Genomic DNA, 25957 nt, shown 5'->3' with positions numbered 1-25957 from the left:
TTACTCTTTAATTTTGTGATTATAAACGATTTTTTATTTTTATTAATTAGCAATGTTTTATTTAAAAAAATTAAAAAGTGGAATTATTTATAACTTAAAAAAATTAACACCCAGTAACAAAACAGCAATAACAAAACCACAGAATAACTAATAGTACTAACAAAACGCCGTATCTTTCCTTCTGTCAAATGTATGACGTCACATGCGGCAATGCAGATGCGCGGATTTTTGAAAACATGACCTCGTTTCAATTGATTTTCTCCACAATGAGCTTAAAAATGCAAACCGGCCGGCTCCGGGCTCGCTGCCGTTCATATCTTATTCACAAACCTGCATAATCACGCCGCCTCTTCCGTTAAACTAGTATCAGTGCGCTTTGACCCGTCTTCCGAAAAGCTGCCTCACTTGCGCTGAATAATCCGTGTTTTTATTGATGATGAAGAGTGTAACAGTGTCTACGGAGTGTGTTTACAGTCAGGAGAGGCGATATACTGCAGCAGACAATCCGTATAATATAGATTTATGGAAAGAAGTGCGGAAACGTTGGCTGGTCTTCGGGGTCCTCGGGGCCATCGCGCTCGCGGTGATCTCGCCGCGTCTCGGCGCGCCCGGAGGCAAACACGCATGCTCTCTCTTAGATCATTCTAGAACGCATTGCACCCATCCGGCCATGTTATTGAATCAGTATTCCTTGGTAATTTACGCTTCAATTTTAGGTTATAAAGTGGTAGGACTTTTCCTCATTGACTATAGACATTTAAAATGTTTTTTTTCTAAGCAAAACTAATAGCTTGCTACGTTACATAGCAATATTTGTTTGGACATGTTTTTGGCATATTTTATGAATTGAAGCTTGAAATGGGAATTTTCAAGTCAATGGGGAAGTTCTATATATTTTCTAACTGATTAAAGTGTTTAATGCCAAACATAGAAATTAAAATCATAAGCACTAACCTATGTTCATGACCAAACATTTAATTTATAATTATAATACATAGCAAATTCTTTAAAATAATTATAATAATTTTTGTTATAGAAGAATGCCTCTAGCGATCATATTTTCACTCTTTTTCACAAATATTTACTATTAAAACATAGCACTATAGTATTTTTTTTATAGAATTTTTGAATAGAAAATACAATATTCCAAAACAATTTACTCTTCAATTATTTCATGTAGGTAATAATGCTAGAAGTTTAAGATTTTTTTAAAGTATTGCATTGAATTTATATGCTGTTTCATATTATCACTTAAAATGTGTAAAGGAAAAAGTTTTATAACTAATTTATTTGTAAGTTAGATCCATAATGAACCATCTACTAAGCATATAATTAGATTAATTAGTAGAATATGATATAATGTTTCTACTAACAGTAACAAAACTCTACCACCTACCTATAAAAAGTCAGTATCTTTAGGTATTCAAAAGAAAGCAAACAAACAATTTGTAAATTTTTGGGTAGTTATAACATTTATTCGTTAACGAACCAAATACAATACTGCCTAGATCAGTCACTAAACGACCTGACATTAGCCTACATTATTTTTGATCATGTAATGTTTTTATCTAACCTCAAACCTCAACTGGCTTAAGGAGCCATTTGAGGGTAGATTTTGTTTACTTTTATTTAAAAACCTAAAGATACAGAGTATATGACAACAGCCTAGTATAACACGAAAAAAAGTTGGTCCGGCCAAGCATTTTGTTTCACAACGCGGCGCGCTCATTCTTTCTTCCGTGATTTTGTTTGGTTCAAAAGAGTATACAAAATTCCATGTAATTGCTTTATAGGACCATTGCACGTGGAGTACCTGTGCTGGGTGCCATCATCTGTAATCTTCTTCGGGGCGGGCGCGCGGCTCCGGCGCCCTAGGGCGCCAGCCAAGGCCCTGCGGCTGGCGGCGGCAGCAGCTCTGCACGCTCACGTCGCAGCACCGGCGTTGGCTGTCTGTGCCGTCACTGTGTTCAGTGCAGCGCTACACGGACCCGTTATCAATGGGTATGTACTGTGGAGCCCTAGGGCTCCGGCCAAGGCCCTGCGGCTGGCGGCGGCGGCGGCTCTGCACGCTCACGTCGCGGCCCCGGCGTTGGCTGTCTGTGCCGTCACTGTGTTCAGCGCAGCGCTACACGGACCCGTTATCAATGGGTATGTACTGTGGAGCCCTAGGGCGCCAGCCAAGGCCCTGCGGCTGGCGGCCGCGGCTCTACACGCTCACGTCGCGGCCCCGGCGTTGGCTGTCTGTGCCGTCACTGTGTTCAGCGCAGCGCTACACGGACCCGTTATCAATGGGTATGTACTGTGGAGCCCTAGGGCTCCGGCCAGGGCCCTGCGGCTGGCGGCGGCGGCTCTGCACGCTCACGTCGCGGCCCCGGCGTTGGCTGTCTGTGCCGTCACTGTGTTCAGCGCAGCGCTACACGGACCCGTTATCAATGGGTATGTACTGTGGAGCCCTAGGGCGCCAGCCAAGGCCCTGCGGCTGGCGGCGGCGGCTCTACACGCTCACGTCGCAGCGCCGGCTTTGGCTGTCTGTGCCGTCACTGTGTTCAGTGCAGCGCTACACGGACCCGTTATCAATGGGTATGTACTGGGAGCCCTAGGGCTTCGGCCAAGGCCCTGCGGCTGGCGGCAGCGGCTCTACACGCTCACGTCGCGGCCCCGGCGTTGGCTGTCTGTGCCGTCACTGTGTTCAGCGCAGCGCTACACGGACCCGTTATCAATGGGTATGTAATGTGGAGCCCTAGGGGCGGCAGCTCTAATACGGTTATGTCGCGGCCCCGGCGTTGGCTATCCGCGCTGTTATCAATGGGTGAGACATTCGAAGTGTCATCTTCTGCCATATTTAATTGACACTACGTGCAAAAATGTTCCATAAAAAAAAAACAAAGAAGAAAGTTTTTTTTTATTTATTCGGAGATCCAACAGCTATGACAATACCATAGAAATAATTATAGGAACTCACAGGTAACATAATACTAAACTAACAGGTTAAAATTTTATTAACAGTTTTTCACGGGTTGGATGTTTTTCCCTAAATTACGTCCAATTTAGGTAAGTGCATTGGGGTTGGGGTAAGATTGAAAGGGTTTTTCATGAGGGGTTAGATGAAAAGTCACCCGTAATGCTTCGGCAGACGGACGCTTTTTGTCTTATCCGTCCCGTCATGAAAAACCATTTCAGTATTACCCCAAGGCACCTCAACTAGCGTTCATTTTTAGCCATTATTCAATGAAAGAACCACTTATTTTATATTTACACATTTGAGTACCTACCTACTTAACCGTATTTCTGATAAAGTTTAGAGAGGAATTTCAAGATTAGACTATTCACCAGTCCTTGGAGTTAGTCATAGACTAGGAAACCTCTAGACGGAGTTTAGAGCAATTATTTCATGAAACCGATGCTGCCTAAAATTACGGAAGTGCAGGGGACGAGGTGAGCGAGGTCCCGTGCCGTGATTGGCCCGTTCAAAGACACGGGCGTCACATAAAGACGCTTGATCGAAAATGGAGTAAAACTACCGTATATTTGTGGCAGAGGGGGTAGCGCTACTATGCTCTGTGGTCAGTAACCACCCACATATGTTTCGCAGCGCCCTCCTCTCGTCCGTGGGGTCGGGCTGCGCGTGGTTGTCCCTGGCCCTGGCGCCGCGCGCCGCGCTGCCCGCCGCCGCCAGCTACACCGCCTCGCTGCTGGCTACACCGCTCAGCGCCTTGTTGCTGGTACAGTGTTCTATTCACACCTGCTCTCACCAGTGGCGCCGCGCTGCCCGCCGCCGCCAGCTACACCGCCTCGCTGCTGGCTACACCGCTCAGCGCCTTGTTGCTGGTACAGTGTTCTATTCACAGACTGCTCTCACCAGTGGGGCCGCGCTGCCCGCCGCCGCCAGCTACACCGCCTCGCTGCTGGCTACACCGCTCAGCGCCTTGTTGCTGGTACAGTGTTCTATTCACAGACTGCTCTCACCAGTGGGGCCGCGCTGCCCGCCGCCGCCAGCTACACCGCCTCGCTGCTGGCTACACCGCTCAGCGCCTTGTTGCTGGTACAGTGTTCTATTCACAGACTGCTCTCACCAGTGGGGCCGCGCTGCCCGCCGCCGCCAGCTACACCGCCTCGCTGCTGGCTACACCGCTCAGCGCCTTGTTGCTGGTACAGTGTTCTATTCACAGACTGCTCTCACCAGTGGGGCCGCGCTGCCCGCCGCCGCCAGCTACACCGCCTCGCTGCTGGCTACACCGCTCAGCGCCTTGTTGCTGGTACAGTGTTCTATTCACAGACTGCTCTCACCAGTGGGGCCGCGCTGCCCGCCGCCGCCAGCTACACCGCCTCGCTGCTGGCTACACCGCTCAGCGCCTTGTTGCTGGTACAGTGTTCTATTCACAGACTGCTCTCACCAGTGGGGCCGCGCTGCCCGCCGCCGCCAGCTACACCGCCTCGCTGCTGGCTACACCGCTCAGCGCCTTGTTGCTGGTACAGTGTTCTATTCACAGACAGCTCTCACCAGTGGGGCCGCGCTGCCCGCCGCCGCCAGCTACACCGCCTCGCTGCTGGCTACACCGCTCAGCGCCTTGTTGCTGGTACAGTGTTCTATTCACAGACTGCTCTCACCAGTGGGGCCGCGCTGCCCGCCGCCGCCAGCTACACCGCCTCGCTGCTGGCTACACCGCTCAGCGCCTTGTTGCTTGTACAGTGTTCTATTCACAGACTGCTCTCACCAGTGGGGCCGCGCTGCCCGCCGCCGCCAGCTACACCGCCTCGCTGCTGGCTACACCGCTCAGCGCCTTGTTGCTGGTACAGTGTTCTATTCACAGACTGCTCTCACCAGTGGGGCCGCGCTGCCCGCCGCCGCCAGCTACACCGCCTCGCTGCTGGCTACACCGCTCAGCGCCTTGTTGCTGGTACAGTGTTCTATTCACAGACTGCTCTCACCAGTGGGGCCGCGCTGCCCGCCGCCGCCAGCTACACCGCCTCGCTGCTGGCTACACCGCTCAGCGCCTTGTTGCTGGTACAGTGTTCTATTCACAGACTGCTCTCACCAGTGGGGCCGCGCTGCCCGCCGCCGCCAGCTACACCGCCTCGCTGCTGGCTACACCGCTCAGCGCCTTGTTGCTGGTACCAAAGAGAATAGAGTGTATAGAGACGGATGGTCAAAGTAAATTACTGCCATTTTTCGACAGAACATAAAACTGTTAGAACGCCATTTGACTTTGATCCTTATTCTTTCACTGATATGTGTTAACTTATTAAATATTAATATTAACGCCATCTACTCGACTATAGGCCAAAGGTATGGTGCAATCTTTTCGAGCGATGCTGGCGCCATAACCTTCAGCCTACTCTCGAGTAGATGGCGTTAATATTAATATTTAACAAGTTAACACATATCAATGCATGGCGTTCTAACAGTTTTAATCGTCTGTCGAAAGATGGCAGTAAATGTACTGTAGCTTAATAATTTACCATGGCAGTAACTCTCTATTTCAAATTCGCTTTGCTGGTACGTATGGTAATACCATTCTTGAAGTTCGGTCTTCGGTCTCGCACGAGAATGCGCCGAGGTGGAACGCTGTGGCTGTGGCCTTTCGGCTCTAAATAGAGCTCAGCCTTCGGCCTCGCTTTTTGACACACTTGACCATTACCGAGCTCATTTACTCGTAGTAGTTGCCGAGTGATCATTAATAAGACGATAGCTCCAAGCAACAGACAAATCGTTGCCCCAATATTACAGGGTTCTATGTTTCACTTTTATCGAACTGAAATTTGAACATTGTCATAGTGACATTAAGTCGAATTTCAACTATCTTGAAAATGTAACATAGAACCCTGTAATATTGGGGCAGCGAAATGGTGTACACAGTAGAACACAATGGATTTTATATGAAGATTAAGCAACAAAATAATATTTTTTTTGATCCCCAGTGCGGCCGCACTAGCATCCCCCCTCTAAGCGAAGTCCTCTCCACGACTATGCGCACTCTTATCCCGTTCACCGTCGGCTGCGCTACGACCCCGATGCGCCAAGAGTTCGCAGTCCGGCTGGCCGCGCTGGCCTTAGTGTACGCGGAGTGCTGCGAGAGGCTGAACGCTGCCGAGGGCGGACTGTTAGCTGGCGACGTACTGGCGACGCTATTAGTAGGTAAATAATAGTGATTATAGTCTCCTGAGGATGCCTCGTAGAGAGGCGAAACACGTGTCGAGGATTATTCTTTTGGTGGTGGTTTGTTATATTTATTTGCGTATTTATTTTTGCGGTGGGAGGGTGGGAATATAATTTGCTTGTAAAAATACGCAAGTAAGTATAACGGGTTAGCACTGATTGACTAGCACGTTATCTTTTCGCGGATTAGCAAAGTAATATTTTCGTTTTAATTAATATGGATTTCCGCAAAGTAACGCCTGATTCTATTCACGATTATAGTCTGTATCTTTAGGTATTTAAATAAAAGTAAACAAACTCTACCCTCAAATGGCTCAAGCCAGTCGAGGGTAGATGAAAACATTACATGATCAAATAATGTAGGTTAAAGTCAGGTCGTTCAGTGACAGATCCAGGTGTTTTTGTATTTGGTTGGTTAACCAATTAAAATGTTATAACTACCCGAAAATGTACAAATTGTTTGTTTACTTTTATTTAAATACCTAAAGCTACAGACTAGAATTGTGTTCGGGTTTGTTGCTTGGGAAGAGTTACCTGTTGAAGGAAAACCACAGTGAGCTATAATTACTGGTACTAAAAATTTAATTTTTGCCTAAAAACTTGTTGCTTTTTACAGAGGTGTGCTGGCTGGCGCTGAGCGCCGGCGCGTGCGCCGCGTACGCGCGCTGGTGGGGCGCGGCCGGCGCCAGGCTCATAGCACTAGTCGCCGTGCCTAAAGCACTAGATCAAGGTACGTTATGCAGGGTCATTTTTGGACCGTTAGCCATATTGTGCGAGGTGATTAGGTAGGTCACACTGAACAACTTTTTATATGGGACCTGCTGTATATTGTATACATGTAGGTACTTTGGTTTTCTGCCGCCTACCGGCAGATACAAATAAATGTCAGTCTCGAATTACGTGTGTTTCATTCGCCGTCCTTCTAAAGCATTTCCCAGTATATACCATTTCGCGACGAGTCCGGTTAATAAATTTGGGTGTTTAGCAAGTGCTTAAGTGTTAAAATCATGGCTGAAAATAAAAAACCTGATCTAAGTGCCCTTAAAGAGTTTAAAATGAATGTCGACGTATGGTCGACGTACGTGAGTAGATTGAAGGCGTGGTTTACTTTACAAGATGTAAAAGTTGCTGATTTTTCGAAATACCTCGTTGCGGTAGTGGGCACCGAGCCTTTAGATTTAATCATAGACCTGTGCTACCCGGAGACACCCGAAAAGGTTGGTTTCGATACAATTGTAACCTTAGTCGACGAACATCTGTCACCAAAAAGGTCAATAATCGCAGAGCGAATGATCTTTAGGGCATGTAAACAAGTCGAAGGTCAAACCATAAGCGAGTACCTCGTGCAACTGAAGAAATTAAGTAAGCATTGTAAGTTTTCGGATAACAACATTTTGAAGGAAAACTTACGGGACCAATTTGTTTACGGGTTACAAAGCGAGCGCATTCGACAGCGAATGCTTACAGAGGACGATGGGCTCACGTACAAACGCGCCACGGAATTGGCGTTGTCGCTGGAGGCGGCCGTTCGAGACTCCAAGCCAGCGGGGCTGGCTCAGCAACCGGCAGCCGCGTCGGGCAACCGCGGCGAAGCGGAGCCCGTGTTCGCGGTCAGCGGGGCTGGCTCAGCAACCGGCAGCCGCGTCGGGCAACCGCGGCGAAGCGGAGCCCGTGTTCGCGGTCAGCGGGGCTGGCTCAGCAACCGGCAGCCGCGTCGGGCAACCGCGGCGAAGCGGAGCCCGTGTTCGCGGTCAGCGGGGCTGGCTCAGCAACCGGCAGCCGCGTCGGGCAACCGCGGCGAAGCGGAGCCCGTGTTCGCGGTCAGCGGGGCTGGCTCAGCAACCGGCAGCCGCGTCGGGCAACCGCGGCGAAGCGGAGCCCGTGTTCGCGGTCAGCGGGGCTGGCTCAGCAACCGGCAGCCGCGTCGGGCAACCGCGGCGAAGCGGAGCCCGTGTTCGCGGTCAGCGGCGGCGGCGGCAGCGGCGCGCGGGCTCGAGGCTCGCGCCACAGGCCTCAGCGTCGAGGCTACGGCGACTACGGCCGAGGAGGGTCGACATCGTCAGGAGGACAGTGCCATGGTATAATAATATACTCCGCCTGGTACTCTATTCCGAGATTCGCGTATGACCTAACTGACACGGGCCTACGTCATCATGCTGTTTACAGGTTCTCAAACTTTAAAATGTGGGAGAATTTTAACCAACGGTGAAAATTATTTTAACGGCATTAATTTTAAGTTATTCATGTAGAAACATAGTAAAATAAAACAAATCTAATGTATTAAATTAAACTTTATTTATCTATACAAGACAAACGTTTAAAAAACTAATTCACAGTTACACATTAATTACCAAGCTTACGACGTGAAAAGTTTGGAAAACACTGCGACTGCTGACACTGAGCGAGAAGGAAATAACAATTAACACGCGTTCGACAAGGATGACGGTCAGGGCATGAAGTTATCTAGATCCGAATTGTCAAATGTGACAGCGCTATCCTGTGTTGCCAGTAATGTAAACAGAATTACCCGAACGTCTGAAATTTCTTTCGTGAATCGGAAGATATTGCTAACGAATAATTAAAAATGACGTGTTATTGTAAAATTTAAGATAAAATACATTATAAATGAAAATTATAAAATTATAAATAAATATTTTAACTTATTAACCATAGCTATAATATACCCATGTAACATGTTATGTTGAAATAAAGTGGCAATGTTATTGTGACGTAGGCCCGTGTCACTCTGGGAATAGAAGACCATGTTTTATTAGACCATGGACAGTGCTATCGTTGTGACGGACGGCATCCGGAGCAGCAGTGTTCATTTAAAAATAGTGAGTGCTATGTGTGCGGTGATGTAGGCCATATCGCCAAAATGTGTCGTTTTAGAAAAGATCCCAAGAGAGTACATCGCGTCATCACTGAGGAAATCGATGGACTGCAATCTGACGGGTCTGACTCCGAGGACGGGCCCCTACAAGTCTATCAGCTGAGCGACGCCGATGCGGAACCAGATACTAAGTAGTTTAGATTTAATCATAGACCTGTGCTACCCGGAGACACCCGAAAAGGTTGGTTTCGATACAATTGTAACCTTAGTCGACGAACATCTGTCACCAAAAAGGTCAATAATCGCAGAGCGAATGATCTTTAGGGCATGTAAACAAGTTGTTGTGTATAGCTAGTTTTTAATCATTCATGTTTAGTTTTAAGCGTTCCATATGTTACTAATCTATTTTGTGTGTTTATTTTTTTGTAATCTATATTGTACTAACTTGGCTATTTTTTAAGTTTTATTATGTCACGTGTTAGATAATAAGTCTTTATTGTTCCCCAATTAAATATATCCTCTTTTTCCCTAATTTTGTAACATGATTATATTTACTGTACTGTGATTGGCTCAATAAAGAAAATACTTACTCTGCACGTAACACCCACGCCTTGAGTAGGCGTGGCCTAGAGTACCTACGGTGGGGGTGCGCTGAGCGCGCCTATATATACGCGCCCACCCTGGGAGCTCACTCACTCATCAGCAAGCATCAACAGAGGCACCAGCCTCCCAACACTCTCCAAGTTTTCTTTTAAACCTACAAATGTGTTTTCATTAAACACCCTACATATTCCCGGTAATGGTGCGGTAACCGGAGGTAACAGCAGCCAGCGAGCCAGCCAGCGTGTTCCAGCCTGCGTGAACGTGTCCTGACTTCGGAATCTGCGAGCCCCACAGTAACTACGCTCGACATTATGGTCCTTCGTTGCCGAATGAAGAAAGAAACACGTACGCGCTGAATTTTAAGTAGAGCTTTACTTGATTCAGAGGAAAAAAGAAAAACGAACGCGCTGAGCCTCCGAAGTTCGCTTCGGCTCAGACCTTACCTACCTACCTCTCCATAACCCACCATTACCGGCTTGCCGGCGGACCGTGCAGTGTTGTAGGTTTACCTCCACTCACGCGTCCTGGCAACTTTAGTTGCATGTGTCACATGGTGATACCATCACGCTGCTTTCGAACGCTCTAGGCACTGCACTTAGCCATTGCGGGAGATTCAGTGCACCGAGGGATCCACGCTTAGGGGCACTGGCGTTGCGTTCTGTAGCGTCAGAGCATAGGCGTTAGGCAGGTAAATTTGTCACAAAGCGGAAGATCACTTCGCTCACGCAAACGGGACCAGCCTGTCCCCACGCCCACGCCCTCGTCCGGCAAAACTACGTCCGGCGAGACCCATACGTGGAGCAAAGGCACCAGCGACAACCGGAAAACTAGTGATGAGAGAGATAATGAGTCGGTACACTCAGAAGAGCGTCATGATGAAACAGTGGTAGTTCGCAGTAGGTCGAATACTTTAGTGCCGCCCGTTGTTGCGCCGCCGCCGCGAGCGCCGTCTGTTCGCGAATCAGTTAGGTCTGTCCGCGAATCGGCAAATAGGGACCGCGATAGTGAATTAACCGTGCTTTTAGCCGAGCTCGAGGTTCGTAAAGCCGCTCTACTCGTAGCCAAGGCAGAGTCCGATACCGCCAAAACGAAGCTGCAGATTGCCCAAGCTAAGGCGCAGTCTGACGGCGGCAGTATCGCGACCGAGGCCGAGGTACGAACTAGAAGTTGGGTAGAACAAGCGAGGCTACAGCGCGAAATCGCGAGTGAAAACGTAAAAATCCCGCCGCCGAAAGAGACCGCGCCGCGCGCCGCGACCGATAGGGTTAGCAAGCCGCCACCGCGATTTTTAGAGGTGCCGCAAGGTACCTACGCGCCAATGTATCACAAGCCGCCAGAGTTACCCACATTCGGTGGCGATATAACCAAATGGATATCGTTTAGAGCGGAGTTCGAGGACACGTCGCCCATGTTTAGTGCCGTTAACAATGTCAGTAGAATTAGGCGTGCACTTAAAGGCGAGGCCCGGACGGCCGTAAAATCGATCATGTACACAGTTCAGGATCCATACGAAATTATGGAAGCGCTAGAACGGCAATTCGGCGACCCCGAAGAAATTGTACTTACGGAACTGCATAATATCAAACGCATTCCGCGTTTGTCCGAAGACAATGGTAATATCTCTTCTTTCGCCGCGCATATCGCGAACGCCGTCGCCACTATAAAATCGTTGCGTCAGGAAAAATATTTGCACGCGCCTGAACTAGTGAACAAAATAGTGGACAAATTAAATTTGATAGTGCGTTACGAATGGGCCAAATATAGGCAGACTAATTCGGAAACTCCCGGCCTAGCCGCTTTATCTGAGTTTCTCAACGACATTAGTACTGCAGCCAAACGCGTAAACCGCAGACCGACTAATAGATCGCGAGCTGTAGTGAACACGGTATCTTTTGAGCACGAGCCTAGGCGGTCGAGCAACGCTCCCTCTAGATCTCGCGCCCCCGCGTTCACCCGCGACTGTAGTACGGACTCGGAGTCAGATTTCCACGAAAATTACCCACGCGAAACGGAGAGTAGATCGCGTAGTAAACATACTGTCGCACAAGTCAAGTCACGCGAAGATAATAACAATAAAAAAAAACCCGCGTCAACCGGAGCTAGACCCAAACAGCAGGTATCGTCCGTCCCTGTCTCTCGCACTACGTGCGCCATTTGTAAGAGCGGGAACGAGCACAAGGTTAGTGCGTGCTCGAAGTTTTTAGCCGCGACGATATCTGAGCGTTGGGACTTAGTGAAGGGTGCTAGATTGTGCTATAGATGTTTGGACGTGAATCACCGTAGGCCGTTTAAGTGTAAATACGTCGCGTGCGGTGTAAACCAGTGCGAAGCCGGACACAGTAAGCTGTTACACGGACTGAACGCGGCCGCGCCCGCGAACGGTAACAGTACGCCGGCCGTATCTGTAAACAATATTAGACTCCCGCAAACGTATCTCAAAGTCATGCCTGTGGAGGTGTCGGGACCGTTAGGTACCGTACAAACCCTCGCGCTACTAGACGAAGGCGCGGCAATGACTTTAATGCTGCACGAGACAGCCGATAAAATCGCGCCTCGCGTACGCGGAGAGACGTTAGAAATTGAAGGAATAGGCGGCGTAGTTAGAGACCCAGACTCGTACGCGCTACAGGTCGCGATTAGGGGTTTTTGTAGCCGACATCTGGAGTTAATGGAGGTGCTCACGATAGGCGATATAGGTATAGGTTCGCAAGGCGTACCACGTGACTTAGTAGACAAGTGCGAACATTTGTCGAAAATCGCGGACGAGTTAAGTTACCCTACGGCCGTACCTACTATCGTGATAGGTCAAGATAACTGGCACCTCATCATTTCTCGGCAAGTCATAGACGGCCCGCCTAACCTTCCCGTCGCGAGTCTAACAAGATTAGGATGGGTTCTACACGGCCCAGACCGAACGCGTCGCGCCGCGGTAAATTTTGTGGGGCATGCACGGCCTAAAACCGCGGACGACGAAGCTTTAGAGCTCATGAAACGGCATTTCGACATAGAATCGTTAGGCGTTTCACAAAAGTTGCCTCGGGCCGATCCCGACCAACGAGCGCTAGACTTATTAAAAGCCACGTGCGATAAGATACCGGGGGAGAATCGGTATCGAGCGGGCTTATTATGGCGAACCGACGACGAAAAACTCCCCGATAACCGAGCGCAAGCATTAAAGCGGCTACTCAGTCTAGAACGTAAACTAGACCGCGACGAAAAGTTGAAAGCCGAATATGCGAAACATATGAATAATTTGCTCGATAAAGGTTACGCGGAGAAGATGGATTCGCCCCCGCCCCCCGACGCACCTCGGACGTGGTACCTAGCGCATTTCCCCACATTTCACCCGCAACGTGGTAAAATGAGGCTAGTTTGGGACGCGGCTGCCACAGCATACGGTCGCTCGCTTAACAGCGCGCTGCTGGCAGGCCCCGATCTGTTAGAATCACTTTTTGGCGTATTAGTGCGCTTCCGCGAAGGCAAAATCGCGGTAATAGCCGACGTCAAAGAGATGTTTTTGCAAATCGAAATTTTAGAGCGCGATCGCGATGCGTTACGTTTCGTTTGGAGGGGGGAAGACCGTACTTCTCCACCGCAAGAGTACAGAATGAAGCGGCTAATATTTGGATCGGCAGCGTCGCCGACAACCGCTTTATATGTCAAAAACGAAAACGCAAAAACGCATAGTGCTGAATTTCCGATCGCAGCTGAAAAAACAATTAAAAATACGTACATGGACGACATGTTAATCGCCCTCGACACGTCCGAGGAGGACGCCAGACGCGTAGTAAACGACATTTACGAGCTAAACATGCGCGCGTCATTCGAACTCCGCGGGTTCGCGTCGAACCATCCTGCGGTAATTGCTGACGTAGTTAACAGCAAAGAGGAAACGTCTTTGTTAGGCGCGAACGAGAGCGAACGTACCTTAGGTTTGAAATGGAATCACAAGCGTGACACCTTAGGTTTCAACGTGAACTTTCGTAATACGCCCGAAGACGTACTTAACGGTCAGAAATTACCTACAAAGCGACAGGTAACGAGTAGCGCGATGTCAATATTCGATCCGATCGGTTACGTAAGCCCCATATCCGTCTTAGGCAAGGCGTTAATGCAAGAGATATGGAGGACCGGAATCGGTTGGGACTCGCCTATACCCGTCTCACTCGCACCCGCGTGGCGATCGTTCATCGAAAACGTACAACAATTACGGGACTTAGAAATTCCGCGACACGTGCCCGCATTTAATAGGGAGGCATATATGCATGTTTTTTGCGACGCGAGCGAAAAAATATATGCCGCGGCCGTGTATCTGGTTAGCGTCAACCCCGAGGGGATTAGAACTTCCGCGTTAGTAGCCGCTAAGGCCCGCGTTTCGCCTCTCCGGGTAGTGAGCATTCCAAGGATGGAATTGCAGAGCTGCGTACTAGCCACGAGATTAGCGGAAACCATAGTCAAGGAGTCAGATTACGTAATAAAGGAAAAGTTTTTTTGGTCTGACTCTAAAACGGCGCTCACGTGGATACGTGCGGACCCACGTAGGTATAAAACGTTCGTGGCACATAGGTTAGCAGAAATCGAGAACACTACCACCCCCGCCAACTGGCGCTGGGTGCCTAGTGCAGCTAACGTGGCTGACGACGCGACCCGCGGAATACCTGCGCAATTTGGAGTGAACCACCGGTGGTTCATAGGGCCCGATTTTATACGTAAACCCGAAGAGCATTGGCCGACCGAGAAAACGCCCACGCCCGTCGCCGATACGGGCGAAGAACGCGTTAGCAAACTCGTATGCTCAGTAGGTGTCGCGAAAAGTAAGTTTGAGTACCTACCGGAGGTATGTAGATTTTCGAAGTTCGTACGACTAGTTCGCGCCACCGCTAGGGTTCTGGTTGCCGCCGAGGTTTTTAAAGCCTCATTGCTATCCCAGAAAACAGACACAGAAATGAACAAAGGGCATGTAAATCTAGCAGAAATATTGCTAATTCGCCGGAGTCAGCATGCTGCCTTTCCAGAGGAGATTAAGCTACTGGAAACTGGGCGGCCTCTACCGAAGAAGTCTCCGCTGCATAAGATAGCAATACGACTGGATAAGAACGGAGTCATCGTGCTGAACGCCAGAATTGACAAAGACGTGCACATACCCGTTCTGTACGCAAAAGATTTTGTCAAACTGCTGATATATCATTTCCATGCGCTCTTCGACCACGGTAACCACGCAACCGTAATCAACGAATTAAAGCAGAGATATTTTATCATCGGGCTGCGCGGTAATATTCGCTATATAGCGAACAAGTGCCAATGGTGTCGGACCTATAAAGGAACCACACTCAAGGTTCCTGTAGGCGACCTCCCGCCAGAGAGGCTCCAGGCGAATCAACCGCCATTTACCGCCACAGCCGTAGACCTGTTTGGCCCTATGCAAATCACGATAGGCCGTCGCCGCGAAAAGAGATGGGGTGTATTATACACATGCCTCACGACACGCGCTGTGCACTTAGAGCTTGCCGCCTCACTTTCGGCATCCTCTATGATACTCTCCTTGCGCAGAATGATAGCGCGACGCGGCACGCCCACGGTTCTATACTCTGACAACGCCACCAACTTTTACGGCGCAGAGCGAGAACTGGCAGAGGCCAAGAAGACGCTGCCCGACAACTTAAAGCCATTTTTGATCGAGCGAGCCATAACCTGGAAAAAGATACCGCCCGGCAACCCTTCCGCCGGCGGCGCATGGGAACGGCTCGTAGGCAGCGTGAAAAGGTCACTAAAAGTAACACTCAAAGAGAGAGCACCTCATGAAGAAGTGCTGCACACATTGCTGCTGGAAGCCGAGCACATAGTGAACTCTCGACCGTTGACGCCAGTAAATCCAGACTTAGTGAAGCCCTGACGCCAAACCATTTTCTCATCGGTCGATCGAGCTCCATGTCACCACTGGGCGTCTTCACAGATGCAACTATGACACTCTCGTCATGGAAGACAGCGCAGACCTTAGCCGACCATTTTTGGAGGCGCTGGCAGAAGGAATACCGACCCAGCCTCCTCCCTCGGCCCGGTGCTCATCAGAACGCGAAGAAACTACACATAGGCGACGTAGTCATAGTCGCGGACAGCTCCATGCCAAGAGGAACATGGCCTAGAGGCGTAATCGCACAACTCTTTCCCGGCCCTGATGGCCACGTAAGAGTAGCCATTGTTCGCACCCGCGCAGGTGACGTCCGTCGCCCAGTTTCCAGGCTTATACCTATACACTCCTCACATACAGACGGTGTTGACACACGTGGGGGAGATTGTTGTGTATAGCTAGTTTTTAATCATTCATGTTTAGTTTTAAGCGTTCCATATGTTACTAATCTATTTTGTGTGTTTATTTTTTTGTAATCTATATTGTACTAACTTGGCTATTTTTTAAGTTTTATTATGTCACGTGTTAGATAATAAGTCTTTATTGTTCCCCAATTAAATATATCCTCTTTTTCCCTAATTTTGTAACATGATTATATTTACTGTACTGTGATTGGCTCAATAAAGAAAATACTTACTCTGCACGTAACACCCACGCCTTGAGTAGGCGTGGCCTAGAGTACCTACGGTGGGGGTGCGCTGAGCGCGCCTATATATACGCGCCCACCCTGGGAGCTCACTCACTCATCAGCAAGCATCAACAGAGGCACCAGCCTCCCAACACTCTCCAAGTTTTCTTTTAAACCTACAAATGTGTTTTCATTAAACACCCTACATATTCCCGGTAATGGTGCGGTAACCGGAGGTAACAGCAGCCAGCGAGCCAGCCAGCGTGTTCCAGCCTGCGTGAACGTGTCCTGACTTCGGAATCTGCGAGCCCCACAGTAACTACGCTCGACACAAGTCGAAGGTCAAACCATAAGCGAGTACCTCGTGCAACTGAAGAAATTAAGTAAGCATTGTAAGTTTTCGGATAACAACATTGTTAAAGGTTAAACCTGGGCCTTGGGGTCCAAATAAGTAAATTAAAAGAATTAAAATACAAAATGTACGTAGGAAACGAAAGATATATTTTCCAAGAAGACAGTTGACAATATTGACATAAAACTTTTTAATGTTGGGATAAAAACTCCATTCTGCAACATATTCCGCCAACATAAAATAACATAACTAGGTACAAATTAATACCTTATTAAATATTAAACTACATTTCACATTAGCTCCCTTGTATACTTCAATATCTAGAGCGGACTGTAATCTTTTAAGGTTTGTGAAATTGAAATTAATATAACTCTTACTAATAACTTAATAAGTTTACAAGTTTGCTATGAAAGTAGTTATGAAACAGTATGTAACAAACATAAGATAAGACACATTTCATATAACTAAATAAACATCTTATACATTAGATGCACCCAGCATCAACACACAGTACATGACTACCTACTTACAGTTATAAATTAAGTATCAATACAATTCAGTAGGATATTAGCCATAATAGTTAACTAAAATATTAAAATATCATATAATAACATTTTGAAACACTACCTATTCATCTAAAGGTAGTATACACACTTTAGTAATAGAAGTTGTATGAACTTTACCATTAGCCTTTTTTACTTCTAAGGCTCTTATCTTTCCATCCTGACCTGGAAAAACCTTGGTAACTCTAGCCATAGGCCAAGTCATAGGCGGAGTATCTATTTCACGCAAGATAACTAGAGCACCTACTTTAATATTAGGCAAGGCGGCCTTCCATTTAGGACGGTTCTGTAAGACATTAAGGTATTGTTTAGACCAATATCGCCAAAAATGCTGCTGCAGAGCAGTACATTTCCTCCAAAACTTCAATCTATTATCAGGTAAGTTTGTGATATCCTGCTCAGGATAGCAAGTTAAGGGCGCACCAGTTAAGAAGTGCCCTGGCGTTAAATAGGAGAGGTCCTCAATGTCTGATGACATTGGCGTTATAGGCCTCGAGTTCAAAATGCTTTCAATTTGAACAAGTGCCGTGTACAACAATTCATATGTTAAAACATGTGAGCCCAACATTCTTTTCAAATGATATTTAACACTTTTTACTGCGGCCTCCCATAGACCACCAAACACCGGAGAGTAACTCGGTATGAAATGGAATGTTGTTCCCAATTTTGCAGTTACATTTTGAACTTGAATTTGATGACATTTATTATTATTCAATTTATATAACTCAGACAACTGAGTACTAGCCGACTTAAAAGTAGCGGCATTATCACAATAGACCTCTGTTGGAACATTACGTCTAGCAATAAATCGTTTGAAGCTAGCCAAGAATGTATCAGTGGTGAGATCTGACACTAACTCTAAATGTATGGCTTTGGTGACAAAGCACACATACACAGCAATATAACCTTTAGTAGTGACAACACTTCTCACTCTTGACTGCTTTATCAGGATTGGTCCCGCAAAGTCTATACCAACCTTAGCAAACACTCGATCTATGCTGACTCTACCAGCGGGCAATGAACCCATCAGCTGTTTTGCTGTTTCACCTTTCAGTCTAAAACATGTGAGACATTTATTCACAAACTTTTTTACCAATCTCAAACCGTTAACTATATAATAGCGTTGACTTAAATTGCTAAGTACTTCTTTCTGACTGGCGTGTAAAAGCTTTAAATGTTCATTTTCAATAATAAGGTAAGTGACCTTAGATTCTTTTGGTAAGATTATCTGATGCTTATGGCTATAAGGTAAGGAGGAGTGTTGCAAACGTCCACCTACTCTGAGAATACCGTTAGCATCAATGAAGGGGTTGACAGATAGTAAATACGACGAAACTTGTCTACCTGCCCGCAAAGAGGCCAGCTCTTTATCAAAGAACCTTTCCTGCTCATTCTTTATAAACATATGCAATGCCTGGGTTGCCTCGCTAAAAGTAATAAAATTAAGCTTTATTTTTTGTGAACCCGGCCTTACATTTTTACAGAATCTTTGTATGTAGGCAAGCACGTTAACTGCCTTATTAATGTTAGAAAACTTATCTAACAAATCATTTGCAAGAGAAACCGATTGATATGATGCCATACACACCGGCTTGGAACCATCAGCATGCTTGATCTCCGGTAAGTTGTCAGGTACATTATTACTATCATCGGTGAATTTATACTCTGGATCAGACATGCTAGTAGGTCCGCACCACCACAGTTGGTTACTTTGTAGTTCACTAGGTTTTACACCTCGACTCAAACAATCAGAAGGATTGAGGTCTGTTTTTATATACAACCATTGAAAACCCTTTGTATATTCGTTGATTAATTTGACTCTATTAGCAACATAAGCATTTAGATTTGTTGGATTCGTTTTTTGCCATGCCAAAACAACCTGAGAATCACTGAAAAGATGCACACTTTCAATAGATATCTTTTTACTTAAAGTATTGTATGCTCTAAAGCATAATTTTGCCATTAAAAGAGATGCATTTAATTCTAATCGTGGCACAGTCAACTTCTTGTCTTTAGATGCAATGCGACTCTTAGAACAAAGAAGCGACATCGATACTTTGCCATGCTTGTCAGTGACTCTTAAATAAATGGCTGCTCCATATGCAGAAATTGAGGCATCACCAAATGCTACTAATTGAGCAGACTGAATGTTATCAACAGTAACATTTCGTTTTATTTTAATTTCTTTCATTGTCTGCAAATCATTGTAAAATTCAAGCCATTCTTTTAGTAAAATAGGCGAGGGCACTGAGTCCCAGTCGGTACAAGCCTGAGCCAATTTTTGCATAATGATTTTAGCTTGGACAAAAACGGGTCCCGCTAGACCTAAAGGGTCATAGAATTGGCTTATGTAACTTAAAATTTGTCTTTTTGTTTTAGGGACATTTTTTGACACTGGACATGAAAGTTTAAAAGAATCAGAGTCAATATCTAACTTTAAACCTAAAGTTTTGATGTCCTTATTCAGTTCCAGTTCTCCAACAACCTGCTTCTCTGCTGGAATATTTGCCAAAATTGAAGAGTCATTAGCTGCCCATTTATGTAGTTTAAAACTACCTTTAGCAAGTAATTGAAGGAAAACTTACGGGACCAATTTGTTTACGGGTTACAAAGCGAGCGCATTCGACAGCGAATGCTTACAGAGGACGATGGGCTCACGTACAAACGCGCCACGGAATTGGCGTTGTCGCTGGAGGCGGCCGTTCGAGACTCCAAGCCAGCGGGGCTGGCTCAGCAACCGGCAGCCGCGTCGGGCAACCGCGGCGAAGCGGAGCCCGTGTTCGCGGTCAGCGGGGCTGGCTCAGCAACCGGCAGCCGCGTCGGGCAACCGCGGCGAAGCGGAGCCCGTGTTCGCGGTCAGCGGGGCTGGCTCAGCAACCGGCAGCCGCGTCGGGCAACCGCGGCGAAGCGGAGCCCGTGTTCGCGGTCAGCGGCGGCGGCGGCAGCGGCGCGCGGGCTCGAGGCTCGCGCCACAGGCCTCAGCGTCGAGGCTACGGCGACTACGGCCGAGGAGGGTCGACATCGTCAGGAGGACAGTGCCATGGTATAATAATATACTCCGCCTGGTACTCTATTCCGAGATTCGCGTATGACCTAACTGACACGGGCCTACGTCATCATGCTGTTTACAGGTTCTCAAACTTTAAAATGTGGGAGAATTTTAACTAACGGTGAAAATTATTTTAACGGCATTAATTTTAAGTTATTCATGTAGAAACATAGTAAAATAAAACAAATCTAATGTATTAAATTAAACTTTATTTATCTATACAAGACAAACGTTTAAAAAACTAATTCACAGTTACACATTAATTACCAAGCTTACGACGTGAAAAGTTTGGAAAACACTGCGACTGCTGACACTGAGCGAGAAGGAAATAACAATTAACACGCGTTCGACAAGGATGACGGTCAGGGCATGAAGTTATCTAGATCCGAATTGTCAAATGTGACAGCGCTATCCTGTGTTGCCAGTAATGTAAACAGAATTACCCGAACGTCTGAAATTTCTTTCGTGAATCGGAAGATATTGCTAACGAATAATTAAAAATGACGTGTTATTGTAAAATTTAAGATAAAATACATTATAAATGAAAATTATAAAATTATAAATAAATATTTTAACTTATTAACCATAGCTATAATATACCCATGTAACATGTTATGTTGAAATAAAGTGGCAATGTTATTGTGACGTAGGCCCGTGTCACTCTGGGAATAGAAGACCATGTTTTATTAGACCATGGACAGTGCTATCGTTGTGACGGACGGCATCCGGAGCAGCAGTGTTCATTTAAAAATAGTGAGTGCTATGTGTGCGGTGATGTAGGCCATATCGCCAAAATGTGTCGTTTTAGAAAAGATCCCAAGAGAGTACATCGCGTCATCACTGAGGAAATCGATGGACTGCAATCTGACGGGTCTGACTCCGAGGACGGGCCCCTACAAGTCTATCAGCTGAGCGACGCCGATGCGGAACCAGATACTAAGTTAGGGTTGCCATACGTCCCGGTACGCCGGGACATGTCCTGGTTTGAAGCATGATGTCCCGGTGTCCCGGCCCATAAGCAAATTGTCCCGGTTTATAAATCATATCTATTTAGTAGGGGGCATTGAGACAGACAGACGGCCGGACGGTCAACAAAGTGATCCTATTTGGGCTCCGTTTTTTTCCTTTTGAAGTACGAAATCCTAAAAATCTACCTACTATTATCTCGAAAAAATTTCGCGCTCGCTTCGCTCGCGTTTTCATTTAGGTACCTACATTATTTGTGACAGTCAAGTTGAAATTTGGTACACATATATTATGTCAATCTATAACCCGAAGACGGACATGTAACTTAAATAAAATGAATTTTAAACATAGGGGGCACTTATTGGGGGGTAAATGAGACACATAATAAACAAAGTTTTGCAAACTATATATATGGTGTTATATATCAAGTGATAGAGCTGTGGGAATCTCAAATATATTTTATTAATAATTTTAAGATTAATAGTTTAGAAGTAATTTAAGTAAATAGACAAAAAATTACCACTTCCCCTCTTTATCTCCGAAACTACTAAAATTAAAAAAAAATACTAAATAGTTCCTTACCTATAGATGACAGAAAAACCTATTAGAAATATGCAGTCAAGCATGCGTCGGACTTATTACTTAGTTTTTGATCGTCCCTTACGGGTCTTTTTTAAACATTTCACTCACGTTTCACATCAAAATATACATTGTTGAAAATTGTGTAATGTACGGAACCCTTGGAAGGCGAGTCCGACTCGCACTTGGCCGGTTTTCGTTAAATGTCCCGGTCTGAGCCCCCACACTTATGGCAACCCTATACTAAGTGGATGGTTAAGGTAAACGTCAATAACGTTTCATTAATGATGGAAGGTGATACTGGCGCCGCTATTAGTATTATATCCTTTAGTACGTATAAGAAACATTTTGGTAATTGTAAGCTATACCCGTCCGAGTCGAATTTAACAATGTACAGTGGTCACAAAGTGAAACCAAAAGGTAAAATTATTTGTACAGTTCAACTCGGTAACCAAACTGTAAATGGTTTAAAATTGGTTGTCTACGATAATGATTCCAGTGTACCGTTGCTAGGCCGTAATTGGTTGAGGGCTTTCGGTATAGAATTTCCGCGCATAAATGATAACAATAACGTGAACGCTGTGAACGTAAAACGTAGTAGTGAGGAAATCTGTACAAAACTAAATAAGTTATTTCCTAACGTTTTTGCGGACGGTATTGGCACTTTTAACAAAACAAAATTAAGACTCGATATAAATAGTGACGTAACGCCCGTGTGGCGGCGGCCCCGGCCCGTGCCGATTGCGCTGCGGCCCGCCGTGGAGGCCGAGCTGGCGCGGTTGCAGAGCGAGGGTATCATCTCGCCCGTGGAGTGGAGTGACTGGGGGACACCCGTGGTGCCGGTCATCAAGAAAAATGGGGCCGTTCGGCTTTGTGGAGACTTTAAAACAACGGTTAACCCAGTTTTAGTCGATGATAAGTACCCTATTCCGCGGATTGATGACATATTTTCGTTACTCCAGGGCGGGAAATATTTCAGTAAAATTGATCTTAGTCAAGCGTATCTGCAAATCGAATTAGATGAAGATTCGAGAAAGTTATGTACTATAGTCACGTTACAAGGGATGTTTTGTTATAATAGATTACCGTTCGGTATTAAGTGTGCCCCAAACAAGTTTCAAAGAATAATGGATAAATTATTTAGAATGCGGTATGTTACCTGTTATTTAGATGATTTGAATGTGTCGGGTGTAGACTTCGAAGACCACTGGCAACGATTGTTAAAAGTTTTCAGTATTTTGTCAGATTGCGGTTTGCGTGTTGCTCCAAATAAGTGTAGTTTTTTCCAAACGTCTGTGTCGTATCTCGGGTACATTATTGACGCCGACGGGCTACAAATTGCCTACCAACGTAAAAGAGTTAAAAGCTTTTCTAGGCTTAGTAAATTATTATGGTAAATTTTTAAGAAACCTGAGTGACATATTGAGTCCGCTATACGAACTCTTAAAAACTGAGAACGATTTTGTGTGGAGCTCGGCGTGCGACGCGGCATTCAAAAAAGTGAAACGGTTACTGGCGAAGGCTCCCGTGCTCGCGCACTTTGATGACGCACGGCCGACGTCGGTGACATGTGACGCGGCGCCGGGCGGCGTCGCCGCTGTGCTAGCGCAGCGCGGCCTCGATGGCCGCGAGCACGCCGTGCTCCACGCATCGCGCACACTCAGCGCCGCCGAAACGAATTACGCGCAGATTTGTCGAGAGGGATTAGCGGTTATTTTTGGGGTAACCAAATTTCACGATTATATTTTTGGCAGGAAATTTACTCTTGTCACGGATTGTAAGCCGTTGGCATCAATATTTAGCGAAAAAAAAGGGATACCGCTCATGGCAGCGAGCCGACTTCAAAGATGGGCAGTAATATTAGGCGCATATAATTATGAAGTGAAATGCATTGGTACACAACATAACTGCTTGGCAGATAGCTTGTCCAGAATACCGGTACCAGAGAATCATGTTCGATCACGTGTCGATACGTACCTACATTTTGTAGAAGACTCGGCGCCGATAAACTACAAAAGCATCGCGAAGAGTACGACGTCGGATAACATTTTACAACAACTTACTAACGCGATTAAAACAAATTGGTTGTACTGTAACAGCGAAGACCTTAAGCCATATTATAATTAGGGATTGCAATCCGGTCCGGCGGATCCGGTAATCCGGCCGGATCCGGCACATTTTTCAAGATACCGGATCCGTCAAAATTCACCGGATCCGGTCTCGGATCCGGTAAAGTGAATCAAAGCGCTAAAACAGCTTAAAACACTGCTAAAATTTAAAAGTTCTCGCCAATATTCGAATTTTCTCGCTCGCAAACAGCAACACAACAACTTGTTTGGTTGACGCCAGTCTTCTAGCCGACGAAATATGTGTCGTCGTAGCGTTGAGATTTCCGTGCACCGTAAGTACTGGATTGGTTTATATTCAATTTATTGTGTTGTTACATTGTAATTTAATGTAAGTACATGTTCTTTCGTTTTATTTTGTACAAACCATTATAGCCCAGTTATAATAAGTGTTACCTGCATTTAAAATATAATGAATAAATATTTATAAAACTTCATTCAGCACTTCAGCAGTTAAGTTAAATGTTTTGTCGAATTAAAAGTAATTAGAGGAATATATGTTCACTTTTGATGACCGGTCTGACCTAGTGGGTAGTGACCATGCCTGTGAAGCCGCGATCCTAGGTTCGAATCCCGGTAAGGACATTTATTTGTGTGATGAGCACAGATATTTGTCCCTGAGTCATGGTTGTTTTCTATGTATTTAAGTATTTCTATATTATATATATCGTTGTCTGAGTACCAACAACACAAGCTTTCTTGAGCTTACCGTGGGGCTTAGTCAATTTGTGTAAAAATGTCCTATAATATTAATATATTAATCTCTTTATTTATCTTTCGTCTTAAGTTAGGTTTGTTATTAATATATTATTATTATTTATATGTTATTTTGTATCTCCTTGGATATCACGGGCCTATAATCCCGGTTTTTTGATAGGCTTGCGTGGGGACACAGATCCAACACGTAGAGGCCCCTTGGAGAGCTTTAATGTCATGTAGATTATTTTGTTATTATTATGCTACTAAATAAAGCGGGAAAATGTAGTAGTAGTAGTAGTAGTAAACACTTTATTGCACAAAGTAAGTACATAACACAGAGAGAATATCTATACATATAATAAAGCTGTAGAGGGTCGAAAAGTCTGTACATGGAAGATATTTAAAAAAAAGTTGGCTGGGGATACTTAGAATCGATAACAGAACACGTTCCAACAGTTTTTAGAATTTTTATCTGTTTGTCTGTTTATCTGTTTATCTGTTTGTCTGTTTATTTGAACGCGCATCACGTGAAAACGGCTGAACGGATTTTGATGCAAACTTTACTAATCTGTCGAGAAAATCTCCGGCCAGGTTATAGGCTATAAAAAAATCAACCCTTAAAAGAGGGGGTAGCCACAACACACGCTTGATTTAAGTTTGCCCCTGAATCTTATGGCGCTACTTAGGAAGGAGGGGCAAACTTTTTTCAAATATGTGCTACCACTATTGAGTACCCTGGTAAACTAACAGATGGCGCTGAATTTAATGACATGAATAGCCACCGAGGAAGGTTTTTGCCAAATTAACTCTAAGTTTAGATGAGGGGGTACGGACATCAACAAATTTAATTGAATAATTATGTCGATTTAATAATATACAACAAAATTAAACGACAGTAAATTAATTACCCCTCATTGCACAGTGACATCTTTTTCACGACTACCCAGAAAAGAGAGAGAGAGAGAGTGTATTGTGTTTTCAGCGTTCGTGTTTGTATGTAGGTATATATTTATTTATCTGGGTTTCACTCTCTCACTCTTTTGCGGTTCGGCGTTAGGTCTTGGGCGTGGATCCAAGCTTTCCTCTTTCGCAGCTGGGCCTACTGCCTTGCTCACACTTCGCCAATTCAATTCACTTGGTCAATTCCAAGCTCTGCTTTCTTGCATCTTTTATGCATGAATACAACCTCGCTGAAACCCTTAAATATCGAGCCCTATGCGAAGCTAGGCTGATAGAAAATTGTCCCATCCCTTCTTTGTATGAAATCCTGGATTCGCGCCTGGTTGGGACTAAAAGTAAAATTGCGTATTTTATATCGAAAAATTTTCGCGCTCGCTTCGCTGGCGTTTTTAATAACTTTCTAAGGTATGATAAAGGTGACATTCGGGTGGCGACTGCAGCAGCATTAGTCTGTTGCAACGTTACTGTCAATTTTCGTCATAAAAAGATGTGACCGATTTCCATACTAAAAGTAAAAATGTACAATTAGTTAAC

General features: G+C 45.7%; 2 protein-coding genes across 2 annotated transcripts in view; both read left to right on the top strand.

Annotated features, from left to right (window-relative positions):
* Window positions 1-9176, top strand: part of LOC134677889 (uncharacterized) — a 67039-nt gene extending 57863 nt beyond the window's left edge. The window contains exon 2 of the mRNA XM_063536331.1: window positions 8224-9176. The gene's annotated coding sequence lies outside the window, so the exon portion shown is untranslated. The remainder of the gene's footprint in view (window positions 1-8223) is intronic.
* Window positions 189-25957, top strand: part of LOC134677893 (uncharacterized) — a 47237-nt gene continuing 21468 nt past the window's right edge. Inside the window, exons 1-5 of the mRNA XM_063536336.1 lie at window positions 189-583; window positions 1794-2001; window positions 3593-3722; window positions 5920-6136; window positions 6774-6887. Coding sequence (XP_063392406.1) covers window positions 523-583; window positions 1794-2001; window positions 3593-3722; window positions 5920-6136; window positions 6774-6887 — 730 coding nt within the window. The 5' untranslated portion in view covers window positions 189-522. The remainder of the gene's footprint in view (window positions 584-1793; window positions 2002-3592; window positions 3723-5919; window positions 6137-6773; window positions 6888-25957) is intronic.

The sequence above is a fragment of the Cydia fagiglandana genome, chromosome 27 (genome assembly GCF_963556715.1).
Source record: "Cydia fagiglandana chromosome 27, ilCydFagi1.1, whole genome shotgun sequence".
In the NCBI taxonomy this organism is placed as follows: Eukaryota; Metazoa; Arthropoda; class Insecta; order Lepidoptera; family Tortricidae; genus Cydia; species Cydia fagiglandana.
The sequence above is the reverse complement of the archived record's forward strand: the minus strand, read 5'-3'. Positions and strand labels throughout refer to the sequence as shown.